The sequence below is a fragment of the Camelus bactrianus genome, chromosome 16 (assembly GCF_048773025.1).
Source record: "Camelus bactrianus isolate YW-2024 breed Bactrian camel chromosome 16, ASM4877302v1, whole genome shotgun sequence".
Lineage (NCBI taxonomy): Eukaryota > Metazoa > Chordata > Mammalia > Artiodactyla > Camelidae > Camelus > Camelus bactrianus.
This window is the reverse complement of record NC_133554.1, coordinates 49000316-49016412: the sequence shown is the minus strand read 5'-3', so window position 1 is coordinate 49016412 and position 16097 is coordinate 49000316. Positions and strand designations below refer to the sequence as shown.

Genomic DNA, 16097 nt, shown 5'->3' with positions numbered 1-16097 from the left:
TTGACTCATGTGAAATTGTCCTTTTTCTTGGTCAAAACAGGAGATGAATAAGGAGCCTGCTCTACCCACTATGCTACGCCCCAACACACTCTGAACATGAAGTTCAAGAGTGAAGCTTTGAAGTTCTGAAGTCCCTGAAAGCAAAGCCCTCCATCACAGACTGAATCCCACTGCAGTCTGATGATGGTGTCCTCTCTCCAACTCAGGCTTCATGAAAGTGCCCATGGGCAGGAGCACATCCAGACCCTGAGAGAGACCAAGAGGAAGTGCTAGATATCCAAGTCTCCAGAGGTCTCAGAATATATATTTTAAGTTCCGGTAATTTTTTTACAGCAAAATTAGTGCTAGCAAATATGGCCTGAACACCTTTTAATAAGACAAAGGGGATGAAATAAGTCATGACTTCTCAGTACACAATACATAGAAGATCAACACATCCCAATAACACACCTCAAAGTCAGAAATTCTAAAACCAGAATAAATTACAGATATGATAGAATGTACAAAACATTAAAAAGGAGGAATCATGGTATAAAATACTAACTAAAATAACTTCAAATGACATAATCTATATTCTGCAAGCTTTGCTATAAGAATGAGTTAAAGCTGTAGGAAGTAGAAAGAGAGCCCCACGCCCCGCCCCCATTTCCTGGCTAGGAAAGGAGGAGGGGAGGAGTCTCCAGTTAGGGGCCCCAGAAGCAGAGCTGTCCTATACGTCAGTGATAACGACTCTAATTTCAAGTGAATAGAAATGTGAAAGTCAAAGAGTTTGGAGAGATTTGGAGGCTGCTTGACTTAGGAATCTTCCCTACAAACCTGACAGTCACTCACTGCTGCTGGAATGGTTTTACAGCAAGGGAATGACTGTGTTCCAAGGAAACCTCTGCCTCATACTGAACACACCTGGCACTGAAACTTCTAGGTAAAGACAGTAGAGGAAGCTGAAAATTGGAAAAGAACAAAAACAAATGTTAAAAATAAAACAAAAGAACATTCACTGGCAGCAACCAAACAAGAAACACGGAATAGTATCTCAGCCATAAATTTCAAAAGGTGACAGTCAAGAAAGAGAAGATCCTGACATGGTTTTGGGAGACACAGTATTTGGTCCCCTTCCCCCACAGGAAGAACTGCTGGAAATAATGCTGAGGAATATTTTCTAATATTCCAATTTTACAGAGAAACAGACTAAATATCAATCACTCTCTTTTCCCTGTTCTGCCTGAGTAGGGGGTTAAAGATGGTAATTGTATGGCATAAAATGGCTACTGGAAAGAAATGAATAAAACTGGGAAAGTAAAAAATTGGGGCTGATTCTTTCTGATAAAAGCTAGGCTTCAAAGCTCCCATTAAAAAAGAAAAAAGCCATACAAAGAGCAAATCATGGTGCAGGACATTAATAAAATGTTAAGAGACAGAGCGAACATCAGTTTCTCTAACAAAATTTGCTCAGAGATCCCAATTAAATTCTCCTCCTCCATCCTTATCAATAATCTCAAGTTATTGAAAAGTAACTGCAACGAAATACCCATGCCCTCAAACTGAAATTCAAAGACAGACAGACGGGCTGAAAATAATGATAGAAAACGAGTCAAAGAGAATTCATGCATGTTATACCAGAACAAATTGCAGATTTAGACAGAGCTGCACACTTTAAAAACAAGCAAGATGAAGGGAAAACAATGTCTGCACAACTATACAAATATTACACCAGGTAAAAAATGAACTCTGCCCAAAAAGGAGGACGGGTGGAGAAGGAAGGAAGAGAGCAAGGAAGTCCCATCCTTCTGGACAAGACGAAAACACACCTTAAAAATCAGAAACAATTAGAGTGATGGGAGAACTTAATAAGAACATGAGTGCAATGGAAGAAGAACTCAGGGACAAGAAGATAAAACAACAGAATTAACCGAGGATCAAATAACTCCATCACAAAATTAATTCGAAATTAGAAACAATGAGTTGAATAAATGTGGCTAAAAATTGAATCACTGATATTGACAAAAGACTTGAGATAATCATAGTGTAGGTCTGTGAAGGAGACAAAGAAAAGATAATACAGAGGAAAAGTGGAAAAAGAAAATCCATGTATATAAAGAAAATTCCCCTGAAATGAATGAAGAGCTAAATGTGTATATAAACAAAGCACACTGTATACCAAGAAAAACTGATTCAGATCGAGGGACAGAATGGCTCAAGAATATCTTAACGAAACTCAAACATGGAAAAACTCAAGGATTATAGAACCTAAACCATTCTTGGAAACAGAAAAAGCTTGAGGATGAAAATTTACACAACCAAGGGATGACTAAAGAAGCTGTGTTCAGAGCACCTCTTAGTGCCAAGAAGCAGTGGAACTATTGTACAGAACTTCAAGGAAAGAAAGGAAGAGCAGAGAATTTTACGCCCAGCCAAGCTAGCCTTCAAAAATAAAGGAACATCCAGTGACTCTGAAGCATGCAAAAACAGTGACTACAACAGTTATATGCTCTTCTTGGGAACAACTACGTTATGATGAAATCACAGCAGTTAACAGGCCCTCCCGCGGGCCAGGTTATCTGGCCGGAAGTAACGAACCATTCTAATACTCTCATTTTCCTGAGAATCTTGACCTCACCCTCAATACTATGCCAAAGCAACTCTGGCATCTCCGCCTCGGATCAGTGTGGCTGGAGTAGCACAGAAGGTCACTACCTAGTAAAATCACGAGCTATAGTAAACATGCCACATATTTCAAAAGATAGATGAATGTCAGCTCAAAATTGTGAACAAGTATATACATTAGACTAACGATAGTTCAAAAGGCACTTTGTTTTAAAACACTAGCCACTGAAAGTCAAGGACTTTTCTACAGGGCTTGTCAGGTAACACTTCCACATCAGCTCATATCCTACTCAAGGGTTTCCTGTGAAACGTTTTTGCTTCTTGGCTGTGAAATTTAGTATGACTTTTATGTAGTTGACAAGACTCGGGGCATTAAGATCCACACTAAAAGACAAGTCCATCATGCCCTGTGTTGTTGTTTTTTTTTTTTTTGCTTAATGAGCTATAGACTTGACATCATCAGATTATGTCTCTGAGCAGATTCCCATTTGCAATAGCAAAACAGCACATCTGAAATGTCAAAATAAGTTACTAAATTCTCTAGATTTCTAGAAATTTAGCTCCAGTGAGACAGTCTACTATAAAATTAGCACCCTTTCACTAGACTGATTCCTCACTAAAATATGTTAGAGTCTTTTATTAAATTGCACTTATACGATATAAAATGTGCTATCTGACATTCCATTTCATGAGAGATAAAGACTCCAACCCTTTGGAATCAAAGGAAAAATACATTTTCAATACATAAACTACTACAGTATGGTCTGACTTTCTAAACAACATGTTAATAGAAACAGGCACCAAAAGAAATAATAAAAAGTCAGCAGTGTGTCCAGAACAGAAATAGAATTTGTCATCTGTGGGTGTCCCTGTGGCTCCAGGATTAGGTATTTGCTACAACAAATTGAGCCATCCATGAAATCTGACAATCAACAGTTCAGTGTAGTTACCCAAATTCTCTTTATCTGGAAGTTTAAGATTGCTGTGCTAACTGCTATGAGAGATGCAGCAAGGATCTGCCAGCCCATGCTGCCACTTCATTCCTTCTCCTCGACAGTCAACCTTCAACAGCCTGGACAAATGCCCGCCGAAGCCCCAGGATGCGCTGAAAGCTGAAGGCTGGAAGCACCATGAGATTAGAAGGACGGTCCATCAGTGCTGCCTGTGCTGGAAGCAAGTACTGCTTTGGGCAGTTTGCTTTCCCAGCTAACACCTCAAAATACTTAGCCGGCGCCTGTAGGTGATGAGTGACAGGAACTATCTGGGGGCTTTTAAAACTTTTTGAAAATTTAGCTACTGTTTTCTGTGTTTTTATCTGCCAGATCTCAGTTAAAACCCAGTAAAGATTCAGAGTTGGATGCTTCAAGATATTTCTTCATGGTTTAATGACGGTTTACTTAAACCACTCAAATAGAAAATTCATTAACAAAGAACACACCCTCTTAGAGTTCAACATTTTCTGAAAAAAAAAAGTCTTAACTGTGTATTTTAATTTATTTTACCTTATGTCTGTTTTTCTAAAACACATTTAGTATGACTTAATCAATAGTATATCACTGCTGTGGAATGAATGTGAAAAATAAAAATCATCAGAGTTTCCCAGCTAGTCTGAAAATTAGAAGGACGAACTGATCAATCAGGTTATAAACTCCTCCAGCATATGGGCGAAGACTTTATTTTCTTCATACTTTCCTCACACTGCCTACAATGCATCATCATTATTCATCATTTTGAATGGAACCTGTGGCACTCACGAGCCATCAGAACTAAAAGGAGAGCTGGCGTCCCTATCCGTAGGTTCTGCATCTGTGGATTCAACCAAGGATTGAAAATATTTGGAAAAAATAAAAATTCCAGGAAGTTCCAAAAAGCAAAACTTGAATTTGCAGTGCTCTAGCAACTATTTACATTGAATTTATATTGTATTAGGTATTCTAAGTAATCTAGAGATGATTTAAAGTATATGGGAGGATGTGCATAGGTTATATGCAAATACTACATCAATTTGTAAAAGGGACTTGAGCATCCATGGATTTTGGTATCCAAGGGGGGTCCTAGAACCAGTCCCCCATGGATACCAAGAGACGACTGTGGTCAGAAGAGAATGACTTCATCTACCTTATCACCAAATTGGCCTGTCTACCTGTGTAGTCTCTGCCTTTCCTCTGAATTGAACGGATGGATGGCCTTGCTGCCAGGTGAGTCCTTCCATCTCTGGACTGGGTTCCATCCACTCTTGCCACATTACGCATGTCGCTCTCACAATTATCCCATCACTCTCTGCATCATCAACATTTTCTTCTCATTGGATCATGCTCATCAACAAATATGTTTTTACTATATGTCATTTTTAAAAACCTTTCCCCTGATCCTACACAACCCTCTAGCGACTGCCCTATTTCTCTGCTCCCTTTCTTTCAAAATTCCTCAAAGGGTTGCTTACATCCCATCCTCTCTCTACCCATATCATTCAGCCTTTTGTTCCCACATTCTACTGAAACTGGTCTTGTCAGGCAGCTAAAGACCTCCTTGCCAAATCCAATGGTCATTTCTCAGTCTCCATCTAATTTCCCCTCTTGGCAACACCTAAAACAACTGGTTACTCACTTCCTCCTTCCTGAAACACTCGCTGCACATGGCGTATGGGAAATCGTATCTTCTTGGTTTTTCCTCTTACCCGACTGTCTGCTCCTTCTCAGTCATTTTTGCTATTTCCTCCATCTCTTCCCCATCCCTAATTGTTGGTATGTCCCTTGGCTCAGTACCGGGACTTCCTTTTCTTTCTCTTTTGTGTCAATGTCTATCACCACGGTTCACCTGGTTGCTCAGCTGGAAAACTTGAGTCATGTTTGAGTCCCCTCTTTCCTTCACACTCTACTTCACATTCATTAACAAGTCCTGCTTGTAAAATCTATCCTAAGTCTGACCATTGGCCATCACCCACCACTCCCACCCTAGAACAAGCCATAGTAACCTCTGGTCAATCTATCACAATGGTCTCTTAGCCAGCCTCTCTGCCTCCTCTCCTGCCTCCCCTACAATCAGTTCACCTCGGCTCCACCCACTCTCCCCAGCTCACTCCATTCCAGCCATATACCAACCTGTTCCCTCCGCCTGAAACATTCTTTCCTCATCTCAGGTTTTGTATGGTTTCCTCCTTCATTTCATTCAGGTTTTAATTCAAATATCACTTCTTCAGTCCTTCATTGACAACCTTACCTAAAATAACATCTTAGATGAAATAACAACCTTATATAAAAACAGCCCCTTCACTCACGAACACCTGCTCCTGCTTTATTTCATGGCAACTACCATGACCTCACCTACATTACCTTCTAAGGTTGGGGTGGCTGCTGTTGTCTCCCCTACTGTAAGTGCAGAGACTCTGTTTTGTTCACTGCCATGTCTTAAGCCCCTGGAACAGTGTTTAGCACAAAGTAGTTCCTCAGTAATACGCCTTGAGTAATGAATGACTGGAAAGACATTACTCGACTTTAGATTTTTTAGGTACCTGGACAATGGGATCATCAGTCAGCCCTGTCACTATCTGGGAAACATTCTAAAAATGAATATCCCTAAAATGAAACATCTACACTTCATACTACAGTCGTTGAAAAAAACTGCTCATCTTTGCCTGCTTAATTCTCACTCTAGGTAACAGCGTCATTTGTTTTAACCTAGATGAGAAAAGTTCCAAGCCAAGAGATTTTACAGAAAGGAAGCTGAGACCCTACCCTAAGCACCTTTCATCAAGAATCAACGCCTGTTCCATGAACCCTGGCTCCCAGCACGTGCCCTGGACTCACGGGCCCAGGTTCTGCTGCTTCACAGACGGGGTCCCTCTCTGATGCTGGAAGCCCAAGAGGCCAGGAGTCTGGCTTTGCCTGCTTCCTGTAGGACCGTCTGTGCCGTGAAACACGGCTGCACTCCCTGGATTAGGTGGTTGTGGGAAAAAAATAACTCAAAAGACTTGGAGCATCACTGGGTCAGGCACTGCATTTGTCTTGATCGCCAATGAGGAGCCCAGTGACTGTAGTTGAGGCTCAACGATTATTACAAACTGAAAAAGGAAAGCCAAGCAAAAGAGACTTTCAAGAAAAGTATGAATAGGTGAGCAAGAAGAACACGACAGAGAGATTAGCAGCAGTGTACTAGCTGTAGACATTAATAAATCATATGAAAATCCATTTTGAAGAAAGGCAGACCCACAAATTCATGGTCATCAACCTCATTTGGGATCACAATATCAGACAGAAATTTTATCAAGTTTTTCTACCCATATCAGTAGTGCCATCACCAAAATAATTTCAAACAATTCCCACTTCCGTCCGCTTTCCCCTCCATGTAATTCCTTCAGTCTCAGCAAACAATCTTCCCCCCATCTCACAAAGGAAAAGCTCCAGTAATAGCGTCTACAAACTTCCATGCCTCCGTCCCTTCCCCACTTCCCACCAGGTACAGCCGAGGCCCCTCCCCTCCGAGGCCAGCACCTCCACCTATGCTGAGAACCTGGACCCCCTGTTTCCGCTCTCTCTTGCTTTCTGCTATACCCTATTCCAGTGTAGACCAATCTAATTTAAGAGGTCTATGTTTTCAGGCTCTATTACCTAAAAAATCTAGATAACTAAAAAAGTAAACTATTTACAGAGAAAAAAAACTGGGAATTGCATGCTATCTGCTTTTGAAATATCTCAACTGATCTTAAAATTTCCCAGTTGCTTATCTTGTATAATTTCTGACTTGTCTTTGCTACCAAAATATTTTAAGTTTCAAATAATGGTAACTTGTAAGGGGTTGGCCCTTCAGTGCTTTTGGTAATTGACAACAGTAAGTATTTATTCTTTCTGGGAAATCTGACCACTTGTTTAATCTGTTGAACTACATTTCCCTTTAAAGGCTTTGCAGTGAAAAAAGAAGATATAAAATATTAAGATTAAAGAATGATATGATGGGTTGCCAAAAAAAATCTCCATAGTTCAGGAAATCCTAGCATGCCTGCTTTGTTGTTTGTTTCCAACTTGAATGAGGTTTGTGAAAAGACAATTAGAATTGTCTTTTTGTTCCAATGGGTTATACAGGAAAGAAACAGGAAATCTTGATGAAAGCTTGGGCTTTACAGGATATTTGTGTGAGTGTTTATCCCATGTGTTTGATGTTTTTCTCTCCACATCTGCACACTTAATGCGTGCATTTTGGCTAAAATACTTTTAAAAAGCACTTTGCTTTTCTCACTTCATTGCAGTCCCTGGCATGATGCTCTGTATATGGGAGGGACTTAAAAATTACAGCTGAATAAGAAAATTGAGGCCCAGAAGGCCTAAGTCGTTCATTTCCTCTGGATGTGAATTCTCTCATTATAAAATGTGCGTATTAGACCAGAAAAGTGCTTCTAAAACTTTTCTTCCAAAGTACCCCTCACAGCAGTGAAAATGAATAGTACTCCTCCCCAGGGGATCTGAGGGCACAGCCTGAAGCAGCTTCGCGTAAATGTCCTATTTTATCTAAAAAATTCATGAGAACTTTGCATTTTACAAAACAGGAAAAGTCTATGTTTGTTTTAATACGAATGTTACCCCAACAGTAAAACTACTTTGCTTCCCCACAAAATAATCTAGTGAATCCATGCTCTGGGAAATCTGCCGGCAGCTTCACACCCACCCTGGTGGGCACTCACTCGCTATCCCAGGATCACCTACCCCAGTCTGAGAGGCAAGGACCTGGGTGATCAGCATCTAAATCCCCTTCCAGTGTGACATGCTACAACCACAGCATTTAAGATTTTTAGATTTTTTATGTTTCCATTTGTAAGACAAAAATAACAGAAAGGTTGCCACACTTGTACTTGAGTGGCAACTGGGAAGGCAGAAACCCTGCAATGAGGAATGGAAGTAAGTCTGTGATGGAACCGGAGCAGCTACATCTGTCAAGAGACCCACAGAGGAGTGGAGGGTCTAATCAACAAGGGACGGAAAGTCACAGAACGTTGGATCTGGAAGTGACATTAGCAGCAGGGCCCCCTCCCCACCCACAACGCACAGCATCCACCCACCACACTCAGGGCAGTTACCTCAACACGCTCAGGTTGGGAAACATACTTTCTCATAAGACCAACCACTGGATATATGAATAATTCTTTAGGAAAGAACTACCTTGAAATAACTCAAAATGTTCCTCATGATACTTTCTGCCCAGAGGTTCAATCTCTGCCCCCTGGAAGTCTACAGGGAGTCCATATCAACCAACTATCAACTGTGTGGGACCTTCGACCAGTTACTTAACTGGATATGTCTTAGTTTCTACAACTGGAAGATGGCAAGAATGAATAGAGGTACCTGCCTTACAAGATTACTGCGAAGACGGGAAGTGGCTGAAGTCATGTAAAGCACACAGAAACGGCACCTGGCCTGGAGTAGGTCCTACTGACTGTTGGCTATTATGATTATCATTATACAAACCAATCCTAACATTTCCTCTATTACAGACCCTGAATTTAAAAACAGATAGATATGCAATTCTCTGTAGTCTTGTCTTCTCTTGGCAGAATATCCTTATTTCCTGAAATATTCCCTCTGACATAGTTCTAAACGTTTCTGTGTTCCTGGAAACCCTACTTTGAACATGTTTGAGTTTGTCAGTGTCCTACTTAAAATCTGGCGACCAGGATCGACTACTCCTCATGTGACCTGATATGTACACACTGGAGACCATATCTTTTAGCTCCCACTAGTCCCCTGTTTCAGGGGGTTCGTCCTCCTTGCCGCCCCCACCCCCTACAACCTTACGCCTCCCCTGCCACATACTTTCTGCAGATGGTTTTCTAAACCGAAGCATGGTATTTTATATTCAGCTCCCCAAAATGTAATCTTCTTAATTTCAGCTGTTGAAAGCTTCAGAAAACTGATTTCCATTTCCCACATGTGAACTACTCCTGTGAACTCTAAGCAAGCAGGAAACTGCTCCTGTATCATCACCTAGTGACCCACTTAGAAACCTCACTTCAGGTTGACACTAGTCATTCAGAGACGACCTTTTAAACTAGCATTTAACCACATAAATGTACCAATAGCTGAACCACGTGTCCCATTCTGCCTTCACGAAGGGCCTTGTCAGAGGGCTCAGTGAAGTCCACATGTATCACATCTATTTCTCTTTCCTTATCTACCAGCCTGGCCACCCTTTTCAAAAAGGAAACGAGCTTAGTTTAATCGGCTTCACTTTCAGTGAACTCGTGCTGGCTTGTAGGGACCGTTACTATATGCCTGTCTTTTCTCGTGACAAACTTTCACAGTAAAAACCTTAATTTGGAGTGGTCAAGGGGAACACTGTTCCAGTTAATAGAATTTTCTGCTGAAAAAAAGGCTTGAAAAAGTTTCTATACTATCACATCAGTGAATATTCTCCTAAAACCTACTAGCTCATACTCTTGTTTTATCTTTCCTTTAATAATTTACTGCCTGGGATCTTCACTCTCAACATGGGCTCGAATGAACAGGCCTACAGACATAGGACGAATAAAAATGGGTGAAATCTGCACTGACATCAGAGATCTTCGAGTGGTTTTTAAAAAATTCCTGTTATACATTTGTATAACATTTATATCATTTCTCTTTTTCATGAAAATGAAATACAGAAAAATTGATTCAATAGTGTATCGTTTCTATTAACAGTATCAATCTTTAAAGAATTAATCAATTTTCCTTATTAAATGTTTGCCCAAGATGATAAAAGACAAACATTTCGTACATTTTAAAACCTATAATTCTGATAAAAACCTTTGAAGCTTAACATTCTTTCAAATGAGCTTATATAAATTTATTTTTACACTAAAAAAGTGACAGTCACATTAAAAAGACACTATCACAATGTGGAAATTAGAGCTCTCAGAAAAAGAATCAACCACGATTCCCAACATCTAAAAATTAACTGACTTCATTATTTGAATATTTCTGTCAGATTTTCAAGGTTAAGGACAATTGGGCCAGAGGGTATAAACATTTTTATGACTTTTGGTGGGTACTACCAAAATCCTTTTGGCTATGCTAATTTATAATGCCACTAGCAACATATGAAAGTACTAATTTTACTAAACTTTTGTCAACTTTAGATGATGTATCATTATTGGTTCTAATTTGCATTTTTATTAACACCAAGGCTGAAGATGTTCCTACGTGGTCATTTACTCAATTTATTTCTTATATGTTTCTTTCCTTTGCCTGGTCATTTATTGGGGCATTAATGATTTTCTTATAATTTGTGCTAATTACTTTATTTATATCTTATTTTTATTTGTTATACATTTATTAATTTAACAAAAGGAATCACTCTCTGTCTATCATATTTGCTGTAAATATTATTTCTTTGTTTTCTTTAACTTAAAATAACTTTTATTTAGTCAAATGTTAATTTTCTTCCGTGGTTTCACTTACTACATCCAACTGAAAAGGCCAGAGTTGTGCCAAAAAAATCACAAAATAAATGCAAATCAGACACTGAAGTTACTTGGCTACACTTGGTTATAAATGTGTCATCCACATGGTTACCATCAAAATGAAAATATAATTTTAAAAACTCTCAGAGAACTTTCAACCCCTTATACATACCCTGCAGTACAATAGCTTCTGATGAGTATTTGTGTGCCAGAGAGTTTTAAACTTGCTGGTTTTCCTCTCTCCACTGTTCCTTCATCAGTTTACACGGTGGAACAGACATTTTGCTTGTTTTTATTAGTGCTTCTGATACTGCTTTTAGCCCCCAAATCACCTCGGGTCTACACTCCAGCATGTTAACAAACAACATTTCTTGCCCTCCTTCGATATTCTTATTTAAATTTGATGAATTATTGCCTCAGTTTCCCTCTTACCCCTCCCCCCTTCCTACTTGTGGGTTCCACTTCCTGTATAAATTTCTATGCCTCGTTTCTAAAGCTAGTTTCCCAAGCAACCTCCATTCTAGTATTAAAGTTCTGGAAAACACCTTCTATAGCTCTTTAGAGAAAGTGTATTTCAGTGGAAATGTATTTTTAAGTTGGCATATGTCAGAATGACTTTCAGTTGCCATCACCTATTAGTCAGAAATCAGATACTTTATTCTTACATCATTAAAAAAAAAAAGATCCTGGTAAAATAATTCTTTTGCACTGGCTTTTGCAGTTAGAAAATTTAAAGCGATACATATTTCGGCATCATTGAAAACAATCTGCTATTGTTCTCTCTTCTATGTCTTTTCTTATCTTTTAGGATTTTTATCTCTTGGGTAATTTTATACTGTATATGAATTGTTTGAATTGATTTTGTATTTCATTTCTCCAAATTTATTTTCCACTTACAATACTATAGATATAATATAAATATTCTATATTTACTCTATTCTATTGTTTCTTTACATTCATAACCTTAATGTTTTAATTATGCAAGCGATGCATGGCACATGCCCTTTGTGAAATTTTAAGTAAAAGTTTATTTAAAGCATACAATGAAAGTCTCAGTTTATAATAATCTAACCTATAATTTCATGCCCATTTTATAGACATGCATTCTAGAATTTTAAAGCTAAACTTTCATATCTAGCTATATGATACAGATACATGTATACATAAATAAGATCATAATATAAAAATTGTTCTGTGATGTGCTTTATTCCCCTCTATAACATTATGTCTTAGGAATTTATGTTGGCTCATATAGTTTATATTAATATTTTTAATGACAGTATTCCATAGTCTAGATTTAGCATAATTTATTTAATCATTGGCTTTTATAAACTTTTTTCATTATTCCAAATAATCCTTCATGAACATATATCATCTTGCACATGTAAAAATATTCCTATAGGAATGGTAGATGAGGTACCCACTTAATAAGGGACTAAAAATATAATAATGAAAAATACTACTCAGGTTTCCAGAATAAGAAGGTTCAAATACCGTCTTTAGAAAAAAATTTTAACTGACTAAGCTAATCACTGTTTTCCTAGATGTTAAGGAAACAAGACAAGCAAATTAGACAAACAAGTAAAAATTAACAGCCACCTTAATTAAATATTCCAAGAATTAGCAGGAATGTATTTTTTAAAAGATGCAAATAAAACCTTTCTTATGAATAAATAAGAGGCAGAGTAGTGAGAACAAAATCTAAGCTCCGTATGCTTCCCTGCATGTCCCGGTCCCAGCCTCACTCCCCCTCATCTCTCTTCTCAAGGCTCCTGGCCAAACCAGCCTTTAGTGTCATTTTGTTCCTTGAACATTCCCAGCTGCTCCCATCTCAGGATCTTTGAACTTGCTGTTCCCTGAGCCTGGAACACTCTTCCTGCAGAGACTTCATGGCTAGCTCCTCCCTAACTTTCTCAGCATAAGGTCCCCTGCCCACTGACCAATGCTGGTAACCCTCCTTCATCCTCTACCCGGCAAGGTCTAGGTACACACCCTCGTTCCCTCTTTGCAACTCACTCTGAAATTGTTCACCTTCTATTTATGGGCTGGCTTCCCACCAAAATCCAAGCTCCATGAGGAAAGGAACCCTGTTGGCCCTGCTTACTGCTCTGCCCAGTGTCGGTGACAGGATCCGGCCCACGGTAGGCATGCCAAACTATTTCTTAAATAAATGAGTAAGTCAAACTCACCCTCTGACAGAAATAGAAGAACTGAAGATTCACAGTAAATGTTTCAATTAAACATTCAGTTTATGGAGATTTAAAATCTCCATCTCTGGATTCTACTGAAACAAATATTATTTTAAATATTTCAAATACACTGGTAATAATGTCCTTATAAATATTTTCACTGTACATAGATTTTGTGATATAAAGAGATATTTAAAAGAGAGATTACATGTACATCAGAAAATCAGACAGCATCATCAGAAGGAAGGACCAACCTGCTGTTCATATCGTTGTTTGACATCTTCCAGCTGCCATAAAAACTCTTTTGATTGTTTCTCACGAAGAGACTTGGATCTAGTTAGATCTGCTTCCACTTTTTCCATCTATAAAATTTAAAAATCAAATATTAAATTTTTACATGACAAATGGTATTCCATATTTTTGTCATTTGTCCATTCATTAAAATGACAGGTTTTCAACACCTCACCAATCATAATACTGAATTTAAAGATGATAAAATAATGAAAGATGTGTCAATTCAATATGTTTTAATAGTTTTAAGTTAGGAAAACTATAATTGGTATATAACTGACTAAATTCTAATGTTACAGTAACACTGTAATGGAAATACAATTTTGAACATCCAGATATTTAGTCAACAAGATTTTATTAAGGCCTTGCTGTGTGCTGAATGGGAAAAAAAAATATTTGCAAACCATATATCTGAAAAACGACTTGCATCTAGAATACACAGAATATGTGAAGAACTGTTACAACTCAATCGTAAATGGGCAGTTAAAACCAATTTTATATTGGGCAAAAGAACTGGAAAGACATGTCTCCAAAGAAGGTATACAAATGGCCAACAAGCATATGAAAAGATGCTCAACTCCACTGTCATTAGGCAACTTCAATTTAAAACAATGACATACCACTTCACACCCACTAGGATGGTTATACTCAGAAAGACAGATAACAAGTGCTGGTGAAGATGTGGAGAAATCAGAACCATCACACACTCTTGGTGGGAATGTGAAATCATGCAGCCACTTTGGAAGACAGTTTGACAGTTCCTCAAAAGATTAAACACAGAGTTTTAACCACATGAGCCCATATAAATTCCATATGAACCAGGAATTCCACTCATAGATGAGAAATGAAAATAGACATCCATACTAAAAACTTATATACAAATACTCATAGCAGTACTATTCATAATTGCCAACAAGAGGAAACAACCCAACTGTCCATCAGTTGATGAACAGATAAACAAAATGTGGCATATCCACACAATGGGATGTTATTCAGCCATAAAAAGGAATGAAGTATTGTGTTACAACATGGATGAACCTTGAAAATAGTATTCTAAGTGAAAGAAGGCAGTCAGAAAAGACCATTTCCAGACTAGTCAAATCTGTAGAAACAGAAAGCAGACTAGGGACTGCCTAAGGTGAAAGGTGGGTAGGAGGGTGACTCCTAAAGGGCATGGGGTTTCTTTAGAGGTGACAAAAATCTTCTAAAATTGATTGTGACAATGGTTGCACAACTCTGTGAATATATTAAAAATCACTGAACTGTACACTTACAATGAGTGAATTGTTGGTATATGGTTATATCTCAATAAAGCTGTTATTTTAAAAAAGTCAGAGTCGACCACGCTCTATGAAGCCTTACACGATCCAGTCCCAGTTCTGCTCTGAGCTCATCACTGCTGCTCTATACCTCCACCATCACCGCCACTCCAGCCTACCTGCTTCCTTACTTGGCCTAAAACATGCCAGAAATGCTCTCATCTTAGGGTCTACAAACTTCCCCCCAGACAGTCACATGGCTTCTTTCTCAAAGTCTTAAAATTCTGCTTAAATGTTACCTTTGTACTGAGGCTTCCCTGACCACCCTGCTTTAATTTCCGCACCCCCCCCCCCCAAGTCCGCCCAATCTCCTTCCTTTACTGTTTCTTTTTTACCATAGGATATATGGTATACTATACAACTTACTTATTCATTAGGGCTGTTTTTAATCTCTGTCTCCCTCAATGGACTGTAACTCCACATTCACTCAACCATTTAGCACACTGCCTGGCACATATAGGGACTCAATAAATACTAATCAAATGGAAAAACAACAAAAATAAATAAATAAAAAGACACAGTGGACCAAACTTGGTTTGAAATTTGCTGAATGAACAATCTTCAACAATAGCACCAAATTCTTTACAACACGTATAAATTAAATAACACAGTATTGAATCTATGTTATGTTTTCTGTTGCTTAGAAAATTAGATAGATGATATATTATTGTCCTCACTTTTACCAGATGCTCTTTTACATGTGACAGGAAAGAGACATTCTTACACAGAGTAAGAGATTTCAGCTTAGTAGCATGAAAATGGCACCTTTAATTCAAAGTGGTACAGTATTTGTCTTTCTACCCTGAGTTTAACTTCGGAAGATATTTTTCTGAGGCAACTGTCAGTTAACGTGATAACCATTCTATCGCTGGCCACTCTGTATTCTTACTACTCTGCTTCACTGATATGCTGAGATATTTCTCCTTTTCAACTTGTACACAATGTCTTCCTTTCAGGTTACCTTTTGGTAAGTGCTAAGATTAGATAAAACATGAGTATTAGGAGGAATAAACCACGAAAACACTTCCTTCAGTTTTTCACATTAAATATGGGGAAAAAACACTCAAATGCACTTATCCAGATTAAACTTTAAGGTTTGGGGAGCAGAGCTGTTCAGTGAGAAGCACCAGTGTCACTGGACGAGAACAAAATGTCTATTGCCGCCCACCACTGCTTGCTAACAACACCTTTCAGCTTCCGGTTCCTACATCAAAGTCTGGAGTATCTAGATTATGGCGTGACATTTAGTATTTCTTTGTAAATACC

General features: G+C 38.4%; 1 protein-coding gene across 11 annotated transcripts in view; it reads right to left on the bottom strand.

Annotated features, from left to right (window-relative positions):
- CEP112 (centrosomal protein 112) overlaps positions 1 to 16097 on the bottom strand; it is a 381720-nt gene that overhangs the window by 204930 nt on the left and 160693 nt on the right. For all 11 annotated transcript variants that reach the window (XR_012499617.1, XR_012499618.1, XM_074343512.1 and 8 more), the window contains one exon: positions 13476 to 13583. Coding sequence is in view for 9 of the 11 variants with exons in the window: in XM_074343512.1 (XP_074199613.1) it covers positions 13476 to 13583 (108 nt within the window). In the remaining 2 variants the exon portion in view is untranslated. The remainder of the gene's footprint in view (positions 1 to 13475; positions 13584 to 16097) is intronic.